This window comes from Euphorbia lathyris, chromosome 1 (assembly GCF_963576675.1).
Source record: "Euphorbia lathyris chromosome 1, ddEupLath1.1, whole genome shotgun sequence".
In the NCBI taxonomy this organism is placed as follows: domain Eukaryota; kingdom Viridiplantae; phylum Streptophyta; class Magnoliopsida; order Malpighiales; family Euphorbiaceae; genus Euphorbia; species Euphorbia lathyris.
In genome coordinates this window covers 56,616,831-56,642,078 of record NC_088910.1, presented here as the reverse complement: position 1 = coordinate 56,642,078, position 25,248 = coordinate 56,616,831, and the positions used below count along the sequence as shown (strand labels likewise).

The 25,248-nt window shown below is 35.2% G+C and overlaps 1 protein-coding gene and 4 non-coding genes across 7 annotated transcripts; all 5 read right to left on the bottom strand.

Moving 5' to 3' along the window:
• Positions 1-10,107: 10,107 nt before the first annotated feature.
• On the bottom strand, positions 10,108-10,200 carry LOC136215841 (small nucleolar RNA SNORD96 family). The gene has a single exon (XR_010682844.1). It is a non-coding gene; the product is annotated as a small nucleolar RNA SNORD96 family (small nucleolar RNA).
• Positions 10,201-10,516: 316 nt separating this feature from the next.
• Positions 10,517-10,602, bottom strand: LOC136215834 (small nucleolar RNA SNORD36). Its single transcript, XR_010682836.1, has one exon. It is a non-coding gene; the product is annotated as a small nucleolar RNA SNORD36 (small nucleolar RNA).
• A 68-nt stretch (positions 10,603-10,670) lies between these two features.
• LOC136216262 (small nucleolar RNA R160) lies at positions 10,671-10,750 on the bottom strand. Its single transcript, XR_010683254.1, has one exon. It is a non-coding gene; the product is annotated as a small nucleolar RNA R160 (small nucleolar RNA).
• Positions 10,751-10,894: 144 nt separating this feature from the next.
• Positions 10,895-10,977, bottom strand: LOC136216263 (small nucleolar RNA R160). The gene has a single exon (XR_010683255.1). It is a non-coding gene; the product is annotated as a small nucleolar RNA R160 (small nucleolar RNA).
• A 1,300-nt stretch (positions 10,978-12,277) lies between these two features.
• On the bottom strand, positions 12,278-17,157 carry LOC136234038 (WPP domain-interacting tail-anchored protein 2). 3 transcript variants are annotated; one of them, XM_066023795.1, is made up of 5 exons: positions 16,879-17,157; positions 15,188-15,753; positions 13,936-15,080; positions 13,579-13,773; positions 12,278-12,676 (listed from the first exon to the last, which is right to left on the bottom strand). In XM_066023795.1, exons 2-5 carry the CDS (start codon positions 15,720-15,722, stop codon positions 12,428-12,430), a joined length of 2,124 nt encoding a protein of 707 aa, XP_065879867.1. In that variant the 5' UTR covers positions 15,723-15,753; positions 16,879-17,157; the 3' UTR covers positions 12,278-12,427. The 3 variants fall into 3 exon arrangements, with proteins under 3 accessions (XP_065879867.1, XP_065879875.1, XP_065879883.1); XM_066023803.1 differs by lacking the exon at positions 16,879-17,157 and adding an exon at positions 15,932-16,791; XM_066023811.1 differs by having other exon boundaries at positions 12,540-12,676; positions 13,583-13,773.
• Positions 17,158-25,248: the final 8,091 nt, after the last annotated feature.

Sequence of the window (25,248 nt, the reverse complement as noted above, 5' to 3'; positions counted from 1 at the left end):
TCGGCTGTCTTCCCTAACAGTATAAAAGGGTAAGGTTTTTTATGAGGGTTGCTTTCTACTCTCTTTCTCGCTTCGCCTATGCTGGAATGTTTCTTGGTGATTTCGACTTTCAAGTGCAAGTTATTTTTCTATTTTTTCCTTTGCTTTCCGTTTCATGGTTATGGCTCATAAAAAGCAAGTAAACAAAACCCTAAGAAAACCTCTGAAACGGACAAGTGTGAAGTACGTCCCTTTCACACGTCTTGTTAAAAATGTCTCTCTATCTATACATGATCCTACTAGCGTTTAGTACAAGTGTGTAGTTAAGTCCATTATGAGCTAGCTAAAATAGTACTTTGAATCATCACATTTTTTTTTGTCTAATTGGTTAATCAATTACATTTTTTATGCGAATTGGGAGGTTACCGCAATTATATAGTGTGATAATCTTAATCCAGTCTATTTGTCAAGTAATCCAATTTTCCACAATCAAAGTGACGATATGTAGATTGATTTTTATTTTGTTTGGACAAAGTTCGTTCAAAGGTTCTTCTTATACGAATTATATCAACTATGGGTCAAAGGTTGGATATCTTTACCAAGGCATTAGTGAGGTCGTGTTTTCAGCCTATACAAGACAAGTTGATAGTTCGTTCTTTCTCTCATTCTCGTCAGCTTCAGGAATAGTGTAAGTAATCCTAGTTCACCTAAATTTATATTCGAGTATTTGAGTCTATATATGACACTTTATGGAAGGATTTTAATTTGCCTATGTCTTTAGGGTTAGACCAACAAACACAAACACACACACACACACATATATATATATATATATATATATATATATATATATATATATAACATATGATTTTAAGCAGTTTTAGTGTGCTAATGAAACACTCTCTTAGTTCAAATTGTTAATCAACTTTTTTGATATATCAAGTTTTTTTTGAAATAAAGACATATTTGGTATATGTGGTATCCAAAAACTTATCATTTTCCCACCGTGTTATTATTTGGTAACATTTGTCTCCTAAGGTATTCCACTAAATGACAATAAATCTTTTTTGATATATCAAGTTTTTTTTTTGGAATAAAGACATATTTGGTACATGTGGTACCCAAAAACTTATCATTTTCCCACCGTGGTAACATTTGTCTCCTAAGGTATTCCACTAAGTGACAATAAATCTTTTTGAATGAAAATATAATTTATTTGTTTTCTTACAACATGATAGGATCTATGTATACATGACAATTGTTTTGAATTTTTTTTCCATATAAATTTAATATATTGATAAATAAATAAAAATTAATTCTTTATTATTCACACCTGAATTTTATATAAAAAAAATAAATAAAACAATTCCATCTATATAAATACCTCAAATGCCAAATGTTACCCAATGATTCCTATAGAGATTTCTTACTACTGTTTTTGGGTTCAAGATACGAACCTTTTTGGATCGTGCATTAGCTCTGCATTTATGTTTTTGGATCCTCTGGATTTCATTTTGATATTTTAGTTGATCTACATATAGGATTTTGCATTCATCTGTGCCAAGGCTAAAGTAAAACAAAATCAGATACAAAATCCAAACATTTAATGGTCTATACTTTAATTTTTTTAAGCAGGTCAATATATATCTCAAGCAAATTAAAGTTCTTACCATACCCAATATTTTACATTAGTTTGATTGAGGCATAAAATTACACCAAAAAAACTTCGACATGGCAAAATTAGTTCATTTGAGTTTCACCCTCCTACTCATTTTGGTTGTGGCATCTCATTGTGAGTCTATCTTATTATTTCTATATCTAAAAATATAAATTGTTTTGCTAAAATATTATTTCTTAAAATGCACTTCAATTTTGTCTACCAAAAAGTAGTACAGTACATTATTCACAAAAATTTTATTATTTTTTGAAATATTAATTGCAATTTTAATTTATGATTGTTATCAAAATTGGCAGGCATGTCACGTGAGATTGAGAAGCAAGAATCAATGATGGGAAATATAGAGTTGGAAGATAAGGCTGCACCCTTTGAAGGAAGCACTAAGAAATTTGTATGTCACAAAGATGAAGATTGCAAAAAAGTATGCGCTATAGGAACCAGATTCTTTAAATGTTTAAAGGATACTGGTATATGTCTTTGTTCTTAAGCCTATTATAGTATCATTTTTAATAATTATCTTCAAAGTAAAACTTCAGTATTGTCATTATTGATTTTCTAGTTCATCGTTCGAACTTGGAATATCGATTATTTTATGTTCCTTTATTTTTTCAAATAATATAATTTTTACTTTTGCGGTGCAGTTTAATTAATAGACATATATATGTAAATTTTACATGCATATCTTAAGAATTTGTTAGAAGTATAATCGAAAAAACCCATAATTTTTTATTTTTTTTACTAATGACTATTCTCAAATAGATATGTCCATGGACCGGATTCGGGCTGGACTCACCGGTCATGTAAAAATGTTTAGTCTAATCCCAACTTAGTCCACTATTAATTTAGACGGATTCGGACCGGATTAGTATCGGGCTTAAGAATCAAATCACAAGTCCAATCCCTATAAACCCACTTAAAAATATATACATAATTTTTAATTATAAAAAATTAAATTTATACTTATAATTAAATATTAAATGTATATATATATATATATATAAATTAATAATTAATATTAATAGACGGACCGGACTGCTTCGGCCCGGCTATTTTTATCAATCACAAACCCGTTTCAAAAATAGGCGGGCTTGAATCTATAATTAATTTTCATTGTCCAAATCCAACTCAAGGAACACGGACCTAGGCGAGCCAGGTAGGTACTCGAGCCTCGTGGACAGATCTAATTTCAAAGAGTCAAGTCCATTTCAATGTTTCACTTCAATGTTTCACTTAAAAAGAAAGAAAGAAAAAACGTCTCATCTCTCTCTGTGACTCAAATCAAATTTCAGTTGATTTGTTTTAATAGGAAATTAGTGACATTAAGTGTAACACCAACTAAATTAACAAACTTTTATTCAAATTCGAATTTAAAATTATTTAAAACAATATACTGTTTTTTTACGAGATAAACCACTGTAATATTAATTCTATAAGCAATGTAATTTATAAAATAATTTTTACAAATCTGACTTTTTGATTAAACTAAATTAAATTAATGAAACTTCTTTTTATCTATATTTTATTTGAACTTATTAAAAATATGTGTATAAACCGAATAACCGGATACGAAATTGATACGATAATTTCGATCTGTATATCAGTAGTTAGGGACCGAAAATTCAGTCACAATTCAGTCCCTAAAGGTGGTTACTGACTGAATTTCATGTCTTAACGACAAAATTCAGTCAGTTAGTGATAACTAGTGGAGAATTTCCGATTGTCTTCCGTCCCTGTGGGGGCGTCGTTGGGTTCGACGGGGGGAAGCTTCGATGCCAAAGTCAGTAAGGAAGAACAAGAGAGCAAACTGAATTGACAAAGGGTAAGTAAAAGTGTACCTTGATAGCCTAGGGATGTAGGCTATATATAGCTAGGAAGTCGTAACCTTCAGCAACTAGAAGGTCTCCATTAATGCTCCATTAATGTCGGTTACTGGTTACCTTTAAGCTGGCGGTTACTGGTTACCTTTAACCTGGCGGTTAGCTAATTGATAGCTCATTAATGGTCTTTATGGCCGAGTCGGCGGTTAGCCGTTACTGTGATGAATCAGGTGAAAGAGGAGATTTGCCTCATAGGTTCGCCAGCGGATCTCACTGAGCTAAACCGTGGAGATCCGCCATCCGGTTCTTCTTGCGGCGTTCTCAAGGTGAATATCCCTTTTGGTCCTTGGGATAATACTCTGTCAGTAAGATGAATATCCCTTTTCGTATTCTTTGATCCGTCAAGACGTATGTACGCTCTCCTTGAGAGCTATGGCGGGTCTCCGCTACTCGCTCTCTTCGGGCGTATCTCGTTATGGCGTATCTCGCCATGGTCCACGTGGCGTGGCATAATGCTAGAGACTCCTTCCTTTTCCTCATTATTTGCATATTCTCCCCTGCATTAATTATCATTAATTCCACATTAATCATGTATAAATATCTCTTTTAGAAGGAATAAGGGTTTGCCATTATTTCTATTAATTTTCCCTTATTCCTTATTCAAGAATAATTTGGGTTGTTATCAGTTAGTAACTCTGTGGTTGGTAACTAGTTAATGACTATTTTTACAGTTTAGTCGTAAATTTTGCGACCAACATGATGCAGTCGCAAGTTGTCGTCTTACTTAGAGACTAAATATTTAGTTGCTAGCTCATAAAATGTAGTCGTGAGTTGTGCTTCGAAAATATTTCCAATGCTTTTCTTACAAACGGAATATAAATATTAGCGAACAGAATAGTTCTTATTTTAGAATTATTATTTTGCACAAAAACATAAAATTAACTTTGGATCGAAGAGAGTTCCTTTACCGTAGAACAATAAATGGATAATGATTAATGACCAGAACATTGAAATTAAAATTAAATTTCATTATGATCTACAAAACATGTTCAGGAACTGATAATATATAAATAAGAAACTAAAAAATCTATAAATAATTAGTGTTAGCCGTACACTATAACATATTAATAAGGTCAAAAAGTTCATCATTTTGAGTTTTGCAAGTATAAAGAAGATATGCATGCCAATTTAGATTTCTCAAGTTTCATAACAAGACCCGAGTAGATAACTATAAATTTGACATGAAAACAAAAATAGGGCCTGATGATGAAGACAAAAACAAAATTCAACAATTATATGTATCTAAGTTGTCTATTCTGTTCCTGATCTGAAACTATACATGTTCTATAAAGCATCATCAGATTCAAAGATTGTTCGAACGAATTTAATGGGAAAAAAATTGAGAATAAAGATGAAGGAGATTTATTCTTGGAAATAACATTGGAGGATTAGGATTAGAGTAGAGAGGGGAAGAGTAGGAACAAGAAAAAAAAAGGATCGGGGTTTTTTATTTAGAGAGAGAAAGAGTTAATAGAGTTAAAAATATAATAAATATAGTTTGTGATGAAGCTCTTAGCCTGTTGGTTGAGAGCTTACCTATGATTGTAGAGGTCATAGGTTCAAATGAGATTGAAGTGGGGTGGGTTGAGGGTTTTTCTTTATTTTTAATGTAATTTTTCTTTGTTTAATGTAAGTGCATTGCACACAATTTTTAAATATAGTTTTTTAATTTTAATTAATAGAATAAATTTGAGGACTTAAATGGTGGTAACTGAATTATATATTACATTTTCGTGTGTAGGCACACCATAGGATTCTGAAATATATATTACATTACCTTTATTGTATACATGTATTGGAGAGGCTTTTGGGGGTGAGTCTTCTAATGCGTTTTATTAAAAGCTCTTAAGAGTCTTTCACTCTTCAAATTTGTATTTATTGAAACTTAGGTGATGTTTGATAAAACTGAAAATTAAGTACTGAAAAAATAAGTATTGAATTTTAAGTGTTGAATATTATAAGTGCTGAAAGTATTGAATGATTTAATCTTTATAAAAATATTTGTTGATAATGTTTAACTTAAACTATTAAGTTAAATATTTTGACTTATCAAAATAAATGATTTTTAACTTAATTAACTAATTTAAGTGGTGGAGAAACGACCGTTATCAAACGCACTTAAATTAAATAAGTGCTTAATATTTTAATTTAAGTAATTAAGAGCTTTATCAAACAAGTCCTTACTTTTTATGTTTCCGTCTGACTGGTGATAATGTTTTTTATTATACATGTATACGATGGTGGCTATTGGTTTTATTACCCGTATTGTTTCATTGTATTTCAGGGAAGATTGTGCGCTATCCTTATGGTGTCATGCACGGGAAAAGTTCTCCTATATATTTTGATGAGAAGGACGATAACAGTTTATTTTCTGAGCTACCTAAGTATGTTCATTTTATCTTTCTCGTCATAAAAAACATGTTCAAATTTCTAGTTTCATTTCAGCGCATTGTATTTTAGTGAATGTTAAAGATATACTCTACGAAGTTAGGTTGAGTTCGTTGACATATTCTCATTTATGAATTTTGGTTTTTCCAGTCCATTCACTGCCAAGAGATATCATAGCCTTGTCATTGATTCAGATACGTTCCCCAATGAAGAACTTGAGATAACAGCATGGACATCAGATGGACTCATAATGGCGGTAAGCCCTTGCTCAATGGCGGCACTCTCACCTTCTATTATGCCAATACTTTCTCATATCTTCTTTAATGCCCTTTTTAAGGCAAATTCTGGTTCTCTAAAACATTAAAAACCTTATAACTCCTCTTTCGCTTATCCAAATGAACTAATTTTGGTTCCATTTTACTCAAAACTCATATAAGCATATCATACTAAAATTTTATGAATTTCCTGGTATACATAATGCATTATAAAATTTCTCTTCAAGTCCTATTTTAATAACAAAATTTCTCATAACTCAAAGGATATAACTCGGAATGATGTGATTCTTTTTCCTACTTAAACTAGACAAACGTGAGTACAACATATCCAAAATTAAGAATTTTATGAATTCTTTATAATTTCTAATAGAGTTTATAATCTTATCTTATGTCAATACATATGCAACACATCACACATAAACTTCTTTCCTAGTTATATCCTCACATACAAATTCATTACTAACCAAACTTTCCAGAACACTAAGTAAGACATAAATAAACATTTTTTATTTGAATCATATCTCCAAATTAAGTCTTTAAAGGTTTTAAAAACATGCAACAAAGACAGCTTTATGTGCAGAAATCAGCTTAGAGCTAGTCTAATAGATTATATCTTGTCTCCAAAATACTTAACCAAATTGAATGCAACAAAGTTTAGGGTTTACCTAAGACCTAAACTCAAAACTTTCTCTTCTACTACTTCTTCTTTTTCTCTTTTTCTTCACTTTCTCTCTCTTAAAGGTGTTTCTCTCACTAAAATTCTGGAGAATTTAAGGTAGAACAACTCATCTAAACCTTTCGCACACTTATCTAATGGTTTTGGGTGCATTTCCTCATTTACCCATATGTATTTATTATTATTACTATCTTTTAATCTCCAGTACTATTATTATTATTGGTATTGTTTTATTATCATAAGAGCAACAACAGTGCTTAGTGACAAAGTTTTTTACTTATTTGTGTTACATATGTTAAAGTAACAACCATAAGTAACAAACTATTATAAAGGTTTGTTATTGCCAATTTTTAAGACTCACTTGTCATATACGATTAACATTTTTTAGTCAATAAAAAGAAAACAAAGGCTCATAAAAAGAATTATAAAAAATAAGGTAATAAAAAAATTAAAAATCTCAAACTAAACACTCTTTCCCATTAATAGAACATGTGGACCAATCATTTGTTACTCAGAAAGTAACAGACCAATATTAGTAACATCTAAGTTACAAGAGTCTAGTTGCATCATTCTTACTTTGCACTACTGCAATCCTCGCTAGCCTCTTTACATATTTTCTCTTCTAAATTTCCAATTCTTCAATTCTTCTTCACCCTTATTGTCACTTAACGTTTCCGGTCTTGTTTTTTGATCAGGTTTTTCTAAAAAAAGAATGAACTTACTTCTTCTTCCTCCCATTTATGTTTCGATTTAGTTTTTTGTTTCATATTTGTTTTTCCTTTTTAGTTTGAAGTCTATATACAAAATAATGATTTGGTGTTCAATTAGCATCCCAAAATTGGTCTGTATCTATTAATTCTTCTCTAAATCTAAAATTCCAAATTTTTTTTTATCAGTTAAGCTTTCTTAAAATCCAAAATTCTAATTTTTTAGCTTACAATTTTTTTTCTCTATTAGGCCATTTTTAAATCCAAATTTTTAATTTTTTTTAGCTTAATAGATCATCCTATACCCGATTTTTTCTATTAGATAATTTTTTTACATATTAAAAATCTTAAAAATAATAAAACTTAATTTTAAAAAATTTTACATTAATACTTAAATTAGTTATTGACCACTCCAATTATAATATATACCATAAAAAAAATATATATATATAAATATATTAAAAAAAATTAAACAAATTAAATTTAGTAAAAAAAATTATATTCAAAACAAACACTTAGCAAATATATTTACTAACATTTTTTTATATTAAACTGCAACATTTCTATTAAATAAAAAAATTTTAATGTTAAAATATATCAGAAAAATACATATTTTTAACATACTTTTTTATATTAAACATAACATTCTTTTTAGACAAAGTTTTTTACAAATTAAAAATCTAAAAAATAATATAAATTAAAAAGTTTAATATTTAAAAATTAATTATTAACCACTCCGATTATAACATATAAATATATTAAAAAAAGAATTAATTTCAAATATAACCTTTGTGGTTTCAAGTTTTGGTAAATAAATACCTGTAGTTTGATTTCGAGCAAATAAATAATTGTGATATGCTCCGTTTTTCAAAAACGTGGAAACGGATGATGACGCCGTCTATATGCTGACGTGATAATTTAGTCAATAAGAATTAATTTCAAATAAATTATTGTGGTTTGCGTGTTTTTTATAAATAGATACCTATGATTTGGATATTTTTACAAATACATACCCATGGTTTGGATGTTTTTACAAATAAGTACCCATGGTATAACAAACCATAAACAAAAACTTAATTTAGACAAATACATGTGGTATAACAAACCATAAACAAATGCTTAATATAGACAAATAGGTACTATGATATAACAAACCACAATATTTGCCTAAATTAAGCATTTATTCATGGTTTGTTATACCCCAGATACCTATTTGCAAAAACATACAAACTACACAGGTATCTATTTGTAAAAACATTTAAACTGTGGATAACTATTTGCAAAAATATATAAACCACAGGTACCTATTTACAGAAAACACACAAACCATAACAATTTATTTGAAATTAATTTTTATTGACTAAATTACCCTTAACCACGTCAGCATATACCGTTTCCACATTTTTGAAAAACAAAACATACCACAAATATTTATTTACTTAAAATCAAACCACATATTTATCAAAACTTAAAACACATGAATTATATTATATTTGAAATTAACCCTTAAAAAAATGTCAGAAATATATACATACCCAAACTCTAAACACCTAAACATCAGATAACATGGTAGAAAACTATTAAGACTAGATGTAAATGGTGAAAGGTAAAAGGCAGAAGATGAGATTATATTGTTGTATAGCTATTTTGAGTACATAGAAAGAAAAATTACTCCAAGTTTATGTATTTTTCCTTTTTTTTTGTTTATTTTTTTACAAAAAAACATCTTGAATCATCTGATGAATTAAACCCTCTTGTCTTTCATTTAAATACGCCTCTAATCTTTCAGATAAATACTCATTTAAATACATTAAACCTCTGATGTATTAAACTCTCAATCTTCTATTTAGACACATTAAACACTTGATCTTTCATATACGGATGTATTAAACCCACTAGAAACGAATTTATAGTACCCACTGTAGATGTTCCACAGCACTCATCATTACCGTTGTAAATCTTTCATAAATACTCCACAGCAAGAACAGAGTTCTCCGGAAAGAAAGGAATATCAAACACTATCATTCATCATCACACATCTACCATCCAACAAAGCCACCATAATCATTAAATCAATAGTAACCAAAGTTACTATCCCTTTCCACTTGTTATCTGTTAATACTATTAACTACACACAAAAAGATTACCTACAATGATAACAAAAATGGGATTGCAGACCTATATTAACAATCCATCTCTCTTTGTAAGTAAAACAATCTCCTACTTCTTGCGTTTCTAAATCAAAATCAACCATATAATTTCATTATTGTGCTTTGCTTACTTTTATACATGTAAACCCATTTCATATAGTGTGAAATAATCTTTGATAATTTAATAAGATAGACTGTATTTGAAGGATGTCATAATTACCATATCAGATAACAAGAAATGCATACGGGGCAAATGATCTAATGCAATGATGGTGACAGATATTGTAGCAATCTAATGCAATGTTGGTGACAAATATTGTAGCAACCGAGGCAGATGAAACACAAATGAGATTTTTCTCAGCAAATACAAAACAAATATGCCTCAGATTTGCAGGAATGACAGCAAGGCTTTGAAAGCCATTCAGTCCCGAAAGATGGTTTACTTGGTGTACTGATCTCATCACCGGCAAGAAATAAATACCCAAAAAAGAACAAAAATAAGAAACAAACAGGAAAAAATGTATGTCTCATGGCCAGTCCCATATTGTAATGGCGGCGACGCCGCTACACAAGGCAATGGAATATGAGACCTGCCCTTCCTGCGGAGGAAAACACCTCAACGCATCTGGGCATTTATTTCTGACGTTTACTTTTGGATTATGCAAACATTGAATTGCCGTTTGCTCCAATTCAAGTGAAGGATTTCTTGGTGAAATTCTCCGTCAGATCATTTAACCAAACTATTTAAAAAATAAAAGAGCAAAGAACAAGAAATTTTCAATAGCTAGAGCATCAGTTTTAAAAAGCTCGATTTCAAAAGCCTCATGGCTGATCAGCCTCTTTGAAAATCAAAATCATTTCATCATCTGCTCAATTCACTGATTTTCTCAGCAAACAACTTTACAAACAATAGATTGAGCAAGATAAATCTGTGCAGCAAAGAGATCAGAGAACTTTGAAGGTCATTATGATATAATGGTTCCACATGGAATTCGGTAAATGGAATATCATCATTTCTCTTTTGCCTCAGCACAAGCATTGAAAGCCTAAGCTAAATTTTCCTAGATTAAAAATAAACAGAGAGATCGTCTTGGCAATCAATAACTATTTATAAAAAAAAATTATAATTAGACAAAATCTAGATTAAGCAAACAGTGGAAGCAAAGCAATCAGAGAACTTTGAAGACCATACGACAAGATGCGATTCAACATCTAAATTCAGATAATAAAGAATTCATCATTTCGGCCTCGCCTTCCATTCAAAACAAAACCTAATCGCAGCAAAAGGTATCTTGGAGAAATTATTAAAAATTATTTAAAAAAATATATATAAGGCAGAGCAAGCTCACAGTGCTAGATTATGAAGATCTGATAAACAGCACAAGAGTGATACTAACTGCCTCAATTTTTTCATTTTCAATATCGCACCTTTAATACCTTGTTCCCGTTGTTTCCTTGAAACTCTGTAACTCAAAGAATCAAGGGGCTAATAGGTGCGCTGGCAAAGAAGAAAATACACAACAAAAAACCTAATCAATTGATCATATATTCTGTAAACTCAAACCTCAGAAACTACTTTTTTATGGAAAAAATGAACAAATCTCAGAATATTTCTTGCTTTCCTGCAACCCTCGGTTAGGATGGCTTTATACTGCTTTCCTGGATTAGGGTTTCGACTGTTTACCAATTAAATCTACTCGACACGTGTATTTCACGTGCTTACTTCGGATGATACCTGACCGTTCTAATTATACGACTAGACACATAAATTACACTTATCATACCTAACATTTAATCATTTCACACTTTAGCATGATTTTCATTTTTGCATATTAAAATAAGAGTTAATTACAAGTAGATACTCTATGATTAACGGATTTACGATTGGATATCTGTGGTATTTTTCTTTGCAAATATAGTCTTGTGTTTTATAAAAGTTTGAAAAATTTTAAGAATTAAAATTGTTTAATATCGTATTAATTACTATGAAACCATATTTTTAATTTTCAAAATCATTTCTCTCTCTAAACATTAACATTTTCTTTCATAAAAAACATCATCTAAATGACCTCAAACCTAAAAAGTTGAAGAATTAAAGTTGTTTAAAATGTCATTTAACTTTCGAAAATTTTCATTTTGAGATCGTTATCAGTCAAATTTTCACAAAGTAAACCCAAATATAAACATGTTGAAACATGAGATAATTAGCTGATTTGTAACAAGTTAGATTAATATCTATGCTCCTAACTTCATAGGAGTGCGTGTATATATAATTTGATAGATTGTTGTTATAAATAGAAAGGGGTAGGTAAGGCTATAGTATATGATATCGGTAATTTTCAATTATACACAGTTAAATTAGAGAATCACAAGGGATACGAATAAAATTTATCTTTGTGTTGGTGACTAATTATTGCTATAAGCCATTATGATTTGGTTCATCTCTATGGTTCCCTGCTATGCTAAACCACCTATCGTCCTTTTTATATTTCATTGCCCGGATTTTGCACACAATATGCTATTTGAGATATTTACAAACAAAGAATGGGCAATACAAGACACAAGCTTCTTATTACAAACATTCATGTTTTCTTTTTCATGAATGACACCCAAAAGTAAAAAAATAAAAATAAATAACAAGTGCATTTACAAATTACAGCAAACCAGTTCAACACTGCTTCAAAATGTACAATGATGTCACCAATGAAACTTAGCTATCCAAACTTTCCAAACAGGATGGATTTCTTCATTCTTGTGTATCAAATATATGACAACTGCAAATAATGCTACAAGAACTGTCATCAAACCCAGTGGTAAACTAGAGCGTTTTGCCATCTTGTTTCTCTCAGGGTCAAGCTTCGAAACCATGTCTGCACTTTCATGTGCTGACTGGGAACTGCCTGCTTCAGTTTCATGTCGACTTGCATCTCTGCTAACTTCATTTACCTGATTCGGGACAAGAACATTTATGGAAACCAATGTTAGAGCAAGAGTTTGCACTAATCATAGAGATTGTAAGTGAAAGTGAGCAAAGAAAACATATCACTAGTTTATGCACTCAGACAAAGTCTAATAGAGCTCAATTTTGTTATACTACACTATCAGGGTAGCCAACATCTAGTTTGCTAAATAACAGACATTTCCATTCACAAGATAATTCAGCTTTTACAGTTCTGGTATAATTGAAGTGGAGCAGTGAATGCACCTTCATCTTTTTAATCTTAGGGTATGCATCAGGTGCAACGGGGTGGTTTTTAATTGAATCACTGAAGCAATAAGTTTTTTTTTTTATCAGGGCCTTGGAGAAGGGTTTGAAAATGACAATTGAATCAGTTTTTATTTACGACGTCAATAACGTGCTTATGTCCATTACAATCTATAATTGCAAGTTCCAGAGACTAGTGAAGCTCATTATGCAGAAAATCATATGCAATTGTTAGATTAAGCTTTCCAAATCTACCCCGACGTGCTCAATTTGTGGCAGCAATAACATACTTTCAGGGACTTATAACCCTTTATGGACAGAAGAATCTGTAAGATGTATATGTCCTTAATTTGCTGCTAGTGCTAGTGTGTCTAGACAGCAGACAGAGACAAGAATTGTTAACCAAGCAGAAAGACGAACCGAAATGTATGAACATCTAAATGCTATTCTATCTCTTCCATTTCAAAATTGTTTGTCAATAAGAACAAAAGTTACGCTAAAGGTTGTACTTGAAGTTAAGATCAAGTAAAAGCAATAAGAACCAGTAAACTTGTGCTTCAACCCTAACACTTATGTTCAGAGATGGTGTTAATTTGATAAAAATAAAAAAGCATTACTGAGCAGAAAGAACACCAGAAGATACCTGCCTGGAAACTTCACATAAGGAAATGGCTTCATCTGAAGCTTTTCTATATATTTCATCAGATATATCAATTTCTGAAATGAGCACCTTTTTGTTATCCTGGTCTCCGTTTCTGAATATATTTATAGGAGCATTTCGTTTGGCATTTCTCAATTTTTCTATCAATATTGCATTCTCTGTCGTCAAAGATAATAGCTGCAGAAAATATGACATAGCACAGAACTTGAGATTAATGTTCCAGTCATATAAATGTAAAAGGCAACACAAAAAAGGACATACTTTGTATTTAATAAAACAGCAGGAAAAACTGTAATCAATCAGGAATACTTGAAGTTAACATGCATTAAAAGTTAGTACCTCATTCTGAATCCGCTCCCTTTCTCCAGCTAGTTCCACGACTGTATCCATGATGAGTCTGGTCCTCATATTAATTTGTTTTGCACTTGCTGCTTTTGATTTATTGGCTTTCTCCAAAGAACCCTCCAAGCTTTTTATTCTAGACCTTAAGAAACTTGCTTCTTTATCAAGTTCCATATTTCCTTCGGATAATATTATACATTGCTCCTCGACACTCTCAGTCTTACTTTCTGCTTTGGCTACCTTTGACTTTAGATCTTCAATCAATGTTTCCATATCCCATATGGCTGCATATAACATATTTTGTTGTTCTTGATTTGCTTCTGATGATGCCTTTGAATGCTGCACTTGGATTTCCAATTCCCGTACCTGCTTCTCAAGCAAGCTCGCCTTTTTAGTGTTACTATCTCCGTTACTTTTAAGAAAATTGATTTCTTCTGTGAGCTCTAAATTTGTATCTGTTAACTGTGTAACTTTGGCCTCAGCTGTCTCAGCTCGACTTTCTGCTTCATCAATGCGCTCTTTCAGAGATTCAACTAGATTTTCCATTTCAGTGAGCTGTTCTTGCATTTCTTCATTGAAATCATTGGCATGTGTTAGTCGCAATTCGGATTTTTTCAGCTGTTCCTCTACCAAATTTACTTTTTCCATCAAAATAGGCACTTCAGAGCTTTTGTTAATATGTTCAACAATGCTTCCCTCAAGCTTCTTTAAAGCAGTATCTTTGGCATCTAGCTGTCTTAAGAAACTTTGGAGTTCAGATTTTAGTTCAGCTTCCCTTTTAAGTGAACCATTTAGATTAAAATGAACAACCTGAAGTTTACCTACTAATTCCTTTGAAATTCCCATGAGAACCTCAGTAGAATTTTCTGCCTCTAAGAACCTTCCCCAAACCACTTCGGATGCTTCTTCCATGCGTAAGGATACTTGTTCGGTGTAATGCAGCTTTAATTTCAGCTGTTCTTCATTCTGTCGTAGTTCAGACAATTTCTTCTCGAGATATACTTCTCTGGGAGGAGATTTGTGCTCCATCATTTTTAGAATCTGTCTTTGTTGTTCAGCTGTCTGCCTTTTCAAATTTGTAATAAGATTCGACATTTTACCTTGGGCTGGGGCTGGTTGTTCCCCACTGCTATTGTTATTCCCTGTTTATGGTGCAGAAATCTCCAATAGGTAAATAGCATAAAAGTAGAGGCTCCATACACATATATATATATATATATATGTTCTGAAATCAATAAATCTAACTTACAGTTCTCAGGTCTTAAAGCTGAAAAGGCCCTCTGCAACTTTAGTGACTGCCTCTTCAAGTCAGCAACCTGATATCGAGTCTTCTTTAGTGATTCATCAGACTGCTGCAGTTTCTCTTCCAACATGCTAAATAATTCTGTTGAATTTCTGCATAAATATATTTTATGACGAGCATCAACAATATCCGCTTGGATATTATCCACGAAATTCTCCACCTCTATTACCTCAGAACCTAAAACACTGGATAGAAGATCCAATATCAGTGCCTTCTCAACAGATGCTGCTGCGATATGGCTGTTTTCCGTGGCCACTACATCTAAATCCTTATGTTGAGCCAGTAGATGCATCAAAAGGGCATGCAAATTTACCAACTTCTCAGAAGAATAAGTCAAATGCATGCCCGTTCGGTTTAAAACGTCGATACTACTTTCTATATTTTGCATCCCACCACCGTTGGATGAGTTTCCTTTATGTAAATAATCCACAGCATTTTGTGGATTGCCAGTGTATGCATAGTTAATATTGTGGTTTTCCATTCCTGCTGCTCAATTCCTTAAACTTGAAAACCTAGGGGAAGGACAGATGAATTCGTCAAAAACGAATAATATATCGTAATCACCTACTCAAACTAAATGCAGAACATCAATATTAGCAGACATATATTTTCAAGTTCACCCAAAGAATTGGGAATAGTGACCCTAGTTCACCAGAATTGAATAGAAGAAACTAATATTATGAGACTTACTTTCCAGCATTAATGCAGATCGATAGAAAAACGACTTAGCTCATGGCCTTGTGTTGACAGGAGTGTGCATATGCAGCTTACCCTCATTGCAGACACAAAAGAAATGAACATCTAGACTTGCATTGCAACTCAATTATATAACGGCATCCATCAATTTAATGGGATAAGACCAAAATCAGCCAATAACAGTGGCTTGGCTTGGCTTGGGCGGTAGAAAAGCCGATATAAATCTATGCCCAACTTGTCAAAAAGATTTAACATAATTGAATTCCATACAGCCGTAACATGCCACCAATAGGAATTCTATGTACTGAACCGTAATTTTTTTATTCCCTTTCCCTTGAATTTGGGGAAACAATTTATCCAACAAAGCATAAAGCATCTGAATAGCTCCACTTAGTCCAGCTACATCCTCCACCCTCCTTAGATATTATAATGCAAAATCATACATTTACAAAGATTTAAACACACAAATCATCACTATTTTCAGTTCTCTGAAGGGTTTTAGTTCAAGCTGAAGCTTAATTCTTCAATAATTAGTTCAGTAATGGCAGATCTCTGGAGTCTTTTAACTCCATTATTGCTTGCTTTAGCTGCCACCGGAACAGAAACTAACCACCATTATTGAATTTAACCCATCCCTTTAAAGCTGATGAATTATGGCACAAACATCTGACTACCAAAAAGCTCATTAAAGCATGACAAGCAAGTAAATCAAATTCAGAATTAAGTACAGTGGCTTGCTGAAAACTAGAAATTGGGATTATAGTCTAACAAAATCGAAGGAAAATTTCAGACTTCATTTCACTAATAGAGACCCAAACAAGTAAAAATAGTAATAAAAAAACAATGAGACCATAGAAGAACACAATCAAGTATAAAAAAAGTTGCAGCACAAGGGGGAGTGATATAAGCAAATGAAAAAGAAGCAGAGAAGAAAAGTTAACCTGATTGGAAGTTTAAAGAAGAGAAAAAGAAAGATTATCCAGCAGCAGCCATGCAGGAAAGAACTGAAAGTTGCTATCTTTGAGAAAACTGCTTCTCATTTCATAATACCGTTGATTTTACTGGGATCTGTGTAATGGTTGGCGTGATGAATCGATCAAGTCTAAAATGAGCCGGGGGTGTACTAGCAAGTCAACGTCGATAGCTAGAAGTCCGTGATGGTTAAATTGAAAGAAGGGAATATGTATGGTGCACGTTAGCCAAACAGGAGCTGTATTCATTGAGGTTGAATTATTGTGGTACGCTCCTGATAATAGAAAAGTAATAATATAGATATACACAGAAAATGTCACGTTCTACTGATCCACAATCCCAACTACTTAAAACACAAGTTTAAAAAGAATCAATTGTAAAAAGCAGAAAATTAAACGAAAAGAACTTTATTTGAAATAAAGAAAGTTTAGAAAATTAACAATATCATCAAGTTTGATAAATAGTTATTAGCGGATTATATTAGTTTAATTGATTTTTTTTTATTAGCTGATCTGATAAATTTAAATTTGTTTGGTAAAATTTAATAACTGTTTGTGTAAAATAACAAATAAAAATATGGTAAAATCTTTATTTAGGGTTAAAAGATAGTAATTAGAGGTAAAAATATTATTAAAAAATAGAACAATAAACTAATTGAAAAGCTTCTAAAACCAGACTTTTCAAAATTAGTTTTTTTGAACCCAATAAGTTTTTTCAAACATTACTATTATTAGAAGTTTGACTAGTCAAAACCTCTAAACTGACCCAAACCTTCAATTCTATTCTAAAAAACTCTTCACCAAACAGGGCGTATAACTGCTTTTACGCCAAAAGAAAGTTTTCACTAAAAAAAATTAATTATACCTCTATAATTGTTAAAACCATACCGATCAAAGCAATCGAAAAAACCCGAGGGTCATGAGTCAGAGGTTCCATCCAAATTAATAAATTTGCTCATAATATTACTATTAGTATTATTGATTTGGTTTTTATTTATAACAATGATTCACAATATAAACAAACCAAATTGAGATAAATTATCTTTCCGTCGTTTGATTGTTTAGTTATTAAGTTTCTAATTTTATTCATTTTAATATGTGAAATTTAATTTTTGTTTAATTAAATTGATTGATAATACTAAAAGTTATTATTATTAATCATAGAATGATGAATTAGAACAAACAGTGATGAAATATTAATAGAAGGAATTCTAAAAAAAGTCTGAGTTTGTAAGGCGATGAAGGAGCGTGCTAAGGCGATTGTTAGGGCGAATGGGAATCTGGGCGACCGATCGGCCAAGGATACGGTGGATCCGGTGGCGGGGAAAGGGTTGGGTATGGATCCAGGGCAGGGTGGAAGGGTGGCGGAAGGAGGACGAGATTTGGATGGATCTCCGCGGGGCAGAAGGATGAGCAGCGAAAGGATCCGCGAGCGGTCGCGGGAGCGGGATCGGCTTGGGCAGACGGAAGGTGAGGGGATTGATCCAGCAGCGGCTGGTGATGGTGGAGCGTTGCGGGATTCGGATCGGGGCCGGGAGCGGATTGTGTCTGCTGCGGCACAAGGACTGGAGGGAGGCGGCGTTAGGGCTGCGGGTTTGTGTGGGATGCAAGCAGTGGTTATCGAGGGGCAAGAGCGGGGATCCGGCTCGGGGACGAGTGTGGCAAGGCGCCCTGGCCCTGGTGTGGAGGTGGCCTGCGCTGTGGCAGGTCTTGCCCCAGCGGGGGAGTGCAGTTTTTCGGCGCATGGCGCAATGGTTATTGCTGGCAGCGGAGTCGCGGGGGAGCCGACAGTTAGGGAGGATGCCCAGGTGAGGATTCCGTCGGCGCCTATGGATTCTATGTCATGTAGGGATTTGGAGTTACCCCAGGGGGACGGGAAGTTGGTCCAGGGGAGTGCAGGCCAGTTGGTAGCTAGTCCTAGGACTAATCTTGTTGACTCTACCTACCCTGGTATTGGCTTGGGAAAATATTCATGGAGAGATAAGGTGTTAGGGGTGGTTGAAGAAGAACCCATGATTGAAAATGACATGATTGAGGATGAGTCTGAGGATTTCTTTTCAGACTCTGATGTGGAGGATGGGGATCAAGAGGACCCATTGTGTCCTGTAATTCGTTTGTCCTCTGAAGATAAACGTATCCTCAGAGCTAAATGGAAATTGGCCTTAATTGTCACTGTGCTTGGGAAAAGAATTAGCTTTAATTACTTTGCTCAGAGAATCCAGGCACAATGGGCAAAGAAAGGAAAGGTTACCATCACAGATCTGAAAAATGACTATTATGTCATAAAATTTACAAGGGTAGAAGATTACAATTCAGTGATTAATGGTGGACCTTATATCATATCCAATCATGTTTTAGCGCTGAGGCCTTGGGTACCAAATTTTAATCCGCATGATTGCTCTGTTAATAGGATCCTTACTTGGGTTAGATTCCCAGGTCTACCCATTGAATACTATAATGAAAGATTTCTGAATAAGATTGGTGGCCTGGTTGGGAAAGTTCACCACGTTGATAAGACTACCGTGGGGGGCAGAAAGAGGCAAGTTTGCCAGGGTTTATATTGACATTGATCTTGCTAAGCCTCTTTTGTCTAAATTCTCCGTTCAGAATAAGGTCTTTTATATTGAATACGAAGGTATTCACAATATCTGCTATGAATGCGGTATGTTTGGCCATACCTATGATGGCTGCCCCAGAAGAAGGAAAGTGGTCGAGGAGGTGGTGGTGCCTATCATAGGCAGAGATGAAGGTAGCAAAGGTGAGGAGAAGAATTTTGGGCCATGGATGTTGGCCAAGAGGTCAGCCCGAAGGAAGCCACGTGCTTATGCTACTCGGAATCAAGTTCCAGACATCAGCAAGGAGATAACCTCTCTCCAAATTGCTCATGAGATCAAGGCTAGGCCTCCTGATACTAAGAGTGGTGTTGGTAGGGACTCAGCTTCCGGTTCAGGATCTAGATTCGGAGTTACCAGCTGAACACATGGAGTTAAGTATGCCAAGCCTGGAATCTGCTAAGCCAGCTACCATCCTTGGTGACTCTATTAATCCTCTCTTCGATCCCAAAGCTTATGCCAAGGGGAAATCCCAGATCACTGGCTCGACAGGGAAAGCAAAGCTTAATGAGGTTAGTGTCCTGAATCCCCTTGTAGACCCCCTAATTGGGAAGTCTATAGGAGTTAATAAGTCTCATTTGAAGAAACCTAAGGCTAACCTTAAAAAGAACCTTGGTTCTTTGGATTCTTGGGATAAAAGAGGGCCGGCTAGCACCTCTTCTAGGTTCTCAGGAGCCCCAAATAAGTACCTGCTTTAGGGTGTGTACCTGTGATCAGTTGTCTTCCTTCTGATGGACTTCTTTGTTTGGAATGTTAGAGGTGCGGCTAGCAAGGCAACCCGCATCCATGTTAACGATCTTATTAAGCAATTTAACCCTTCTTGTTTTGCTCTTCTTGAAACCAAGGTTAGTGGTTCTAAAGCAGATGCGGTGGTTAAAAAGTTTAAGAATTGGAAGTGTGTCAGGTCGGAGGCGACTGGTCGAACAGGGGGGATCTGGCTTTTTTGGAAGCCAGGTCGTGTAAGTATTGATATTATTACTATTGATAACCAATTCATTCATAGCAAGGTGTGTTATCCTGGCAACAAACCTTTCTTTATGTCCTTTGTCTATGCCGATCCGATCCTGACTAACCGAAAGAGGCTTTGGGAGATCCTGTTCTCTATTAGTACGAATATGATGGATCCTTGGTTGGTCACTGGTGACTTTAATGATATTACCCGGATGAGTGATCAGAAAGGGGGGGCAATTATTATATCAACCGGTACCTTAACCATAAGCAGAATATGGATCTTTGCGGGTTATCGGACCTTGGTGCGGCTGGCCACAAGTTCACCTGGAAAAGGAACAACGTGTTTGTTCGGTTGGATAAAGTGTATGCGAATGTAGCGGCGATCTATAGATTCCCTGAGTTAAACGTGCTGAACCTCCCTTTTCGCCACTCGGACCATTGTCCTATCCTCGTTAAGCTGGTTAAAGGTCATCGGCCCAAAGGGAATAGACCGTTTAGGTACCTTGTTGCTTGGGACACCCATCCTGAGTTCAGGAACTTTGTTAAGGATAATTGGCAACCCCATTCTAATGTTCTCCTTGCTGCTGAGGAGTTTAGAAGAAATGTGGTGGGATGGAATAAAAACATCTTTGGCCATATTATCCGAAAGAAAATAAACTCTTAAGGAGGATGGAAGGCATTCAACGCTGTTTGGAGATCCGTTTTGACCACAGTATGAATTGTCATCTTAGATCTCTCCAGAACGAGCTGGAAGCGGTCCTTAGACAGGAAAAGCTCCTTTGGTTCCAGAAATCTAGGAAGGCTTGGATTAAGGATGGTGATCGGAACACCAGATTCTTCCACCTTTCTACTATTATTAGAAGGCAAAGGAACCAGATCGATGCTATTAAAGATTCTAATGGTGACTGGATTTATGAGGAAGAAGATATTCGTCACCTTACTCTTGAGTTCTATAAAAACCTCTTTAAAGAGGAAGTTGTGGATCTGGATAAAGCCCACTCTGGGGTCACCTTTCCTAGGCTGGAGGAGGAGGTAATTGTTGATGCCTTTCATCCTATCGACCGGAAAGAGATTGATCTTGCCTTCACCAGTATTGGAGCTACTAAAGCTCCAGGGATCGATGGTATCCCTGCTAGTTTCTACCATAAACACTGGGACTCGGTGAAGGAAGGTGTCTATAATTTTATCTTTGGAGTCTTCCGCGGTTCCAACGAGATTAGCCTGGTGAATAAAACCCTCCTGGTTCTGATCCCTAAGGTTGAAAAGCCCTCCTCCTTTTTACAAATGAGGTCGATCAGCCTATGTAATGTGTTATACAAAGCTATCACTTAGATTGTGGCGAATAGGATCCGGCGGATCCTTCCTGAGATTATTAGCCAAAATCAAGGTAGCTTTGTTCCTGGTAGGCAAATGATGGACAATGTGGTAATTGCCCAGGAGATGGTCCATTCCATGAAAATGAGGAAGGGTAAGAAAGGGATCGTGGCTCTCAAGCTTGATCTGGAGAAAGCTTATGATCGTTTAAACTGGAGCTTTCTTATGGATAGCTTAAGTAAAGCTGGTATTCCTGAGAACTGGAGGAGTTTGATTGAAGGTTGCGTGTCTTCTCCTGTTTTCCAGGTTCTGATCAATGGAGATATGTCTGATGAGTTTTCTCCTTCTAGGGGTATCCGTCAAGGAGATCCTATGAGCCCTTTCCTTTTTGTGATAGCAATGGAAAGGCTGGCTCACCTAATTCAAGAAGCTGTGAATAAGGGGAGTCTCCATCCTGTGTCCATTAACAGATTTTGCCTTCCTATTTCCCACTTGTTCTTCGCTGACGATGTGATGATCTTTGTGGAAGGGAATGAGGGGCAAATTGGTGTGGTCATGAATATCCTGGAGTGCTTTTGCGTTGCTTCTAGCCAGAAGATCAATGTCCACAAGTCCCGGATGCTTTGCTCTAAGAACATGGATAGAAGCCTCTGTAATAAGCTTAGCGATCTTTCGGGTATCCCTCTTACCCAATCCTTGGGAAAGTATCTTGGGATCCCCCTTCATAGTGACAGAGTTTCCAAAGCCTCCTTTAAGGAGACTCTGGACAAAACTAATGGGTTGTGTGCTAGTTGGAAGGCCAATTCTCTTTCCTTGGCTGGCCGTCTAACCTTAATTCAGTCTGTCAACTGTGCAGCTCCCAATCATATCATGCAAGCATGTAAGTTGCCTGAGCCGGTTCTCAATGAGCTTGATAAAATCAACCGGCGTTTTCTTTGGGGTGAGTTTGGAGAGGGTAGGAAGATTCACCTAGTCTCTTGGAAGGAGGTCTGCCAGCCTAAAAGCAGGGGGGGTCTTGGCATCAGACAAGCTAAAGATAACAATAAGGTCTTGTTGATGAAGCTCCTCTGGAGAATGTGGCAGAACCCTTCTTCTCTTTGGGTTCGATTGCTTTGTGGCAAGTATCGAAAGGACAAAATCTTTGGGGGCCCTAAAGAGAGGATTGGCAATTGTTCTTTCCTTTGGAAAGGGCTCAGTGCTGTGTTTACTGAGTTCTGCACGAGAGTTGGCCTGGAGGTGGGTAATGGTAAGTCCATAAGCTTCTGGTATGACACCCGGATCGGAGATAAACCTCTTATAGAGGTTTGCTGCTCTCCCCCGCCTAGCAATTTCCGCAACTGGAGGATTGCTGATGTGGTGGACTCTGATGGGGACTGGATTTGGTCTATGTTTGATTCCTTCTTGAGCCTTGATTCTCTCCTCAGAATTAGGGGAGTGAAGATTAGTAACCTTGAGGGGGACAAGGATAGGCATTGCTGGGTCCTGACAAACAATGGAGCTTACTCTTGCAAGTCTGCCTTTGAAGCTTTTACTCTTGACAGATCCGACCCTCTTTCAGACACTTGGAAATCCATTTGGGCTCTGAAAATCCCGTACCGAATGAGGAGCTTCCTGTGGCTTGGAGTCAAGGACAGGTTGCTGACTAATTCGGATAGACATAGACGTCACTTGGCGGATTCAGGTGCTTACAGTAGATGCAGAGGCAAAGTTGAATCTTTGTGCCATGCCCTTAGGGACTGCCCTAAGAGTAAGGAGGTTTGGCAGAAAGTTCTTCCGCACCACATTCTCCCCTCCTTCTTTGCCTACCCTGAGAATGACTGGTTCTCCAATGGGGTTAAAGGTAGGTTAATGGCTAGCATGAAGCAGGGAGACATTTTATTTGCTATTATCTGCCACCACCTTTGGAAGTGGAGGAACGAGGAGATCTTTGGTGAGAAGACTGTTTTTATTCAGAACTTACCCGAGTTCTTCTCTAAAAAGCTCCTTACCATTACGGGGAGCTTCAAAGGGGACCCCCTTGCCAATTCTACCTAGAATAAAGAGGTTCAACTCGTTGGTTGGTGTAGGCCGAAGGATGGGGTGGTAAAGTTGAACACGGATGGCTCCTGTCTCAACAATGAAAAGATTGCGGCTGGAGGCGTGCTCAGGGACGCGGGAGGTGCCTGGTTGTCTAGATTCACCCATAACCTGGGTTTGGGCTCATCCTTTTCAGCGGAACTTTGAGGTATTCTTTCTGGAGTCAAGCTTGCCAGAAATCTGGGTATTAAAAGGCTTGCTGTGGAGTCTGATAATATGGAGGCTATTAGTATGATCTCTAATAATCATGCTTTTTGTCTTAGTAGCCAGAACCTTATCAAAGCAATCAGAAGTCTTGGCTCCTCCTTTGAGTCCTTAGAGTTCAGCCACATCTACAGAGAACAAAATCGAATTGCGGATCGCTTGGCGGCGGCTGGGCACGAGGGGATGTTAGGTGTTACCACCCTTTCTGATCCTCCTATCTATCTTTCTTCTCTCCTTTTAGAGGACAGAGTTGGGGTTAGCTTTCCGAGGCTGATCCCAGGTTAGCTTTTGTTTCGGTGTTGGTTTGTTTTTCTTTCCTGTTTCTACCAAAAAAAAAAAGAATGATGAATTAGATATAAATATATCTTAGTGAGATTTAATCACATTTTGGTCTTATTAATTCTATAAGTTCATGACAAGATTTATTAACATGTGTTCTATGGAGTTTTGGACGAACAAAAGTGAAAATGAATAAGAATTAAGGAAAACGGCCACTAAAGGTATTTTAGTATTTCGCTTTGTCGGTGATTTCCATCAGTGATCAGTCACACGGACTTGTGTGCGTACCCAATGAGTCCAGGCGCGGACCAAGCTTTTCCTTGCACCTCTGAAGATTCTCATGAATTTTGTATGGAAAATTAGACAAAAAAAAATATTTTTCACTATCTTTCTTAACTAATTTAATTTATTTTTCTTCCAATTTAATTTATGTAGGTATATAATAATTATCCATGGTATTTTGAAGTCTTAAAATATCTGGATGTAATTATATTTAATTTATTTTTATTTCGGAATTGTATTAACTTTGTTATTTTGATTGTATTTTTTGTAGATTCCTTTTGATGTGTATAACATGCAATATGACATAAACAATATTCTCAAATCAAAACTAGTACTTTTAAATGAATTCTAAACCTTAAAAGAATAATGTGGTTAGCCTGATTGTACTCAGAATGTTAAGTAGGAGTTCGATGGGTTCATCAACGTTCTGGGGGTGCATACTATTCTCTCCCGGTATAATATTAGTCTTCCCTTGTACCAAATTCACTTACAACCCGCCATGAATCTCGATAACATTTTTCAAAACGTGTCTAGGTGGCGACTCTTATCTCTGACACTCGGCCCTATCGAAGGTAGTCAATTCTCAATTGTGCTTCGAGCCCAAAATAGTTGGGTTGTCGAT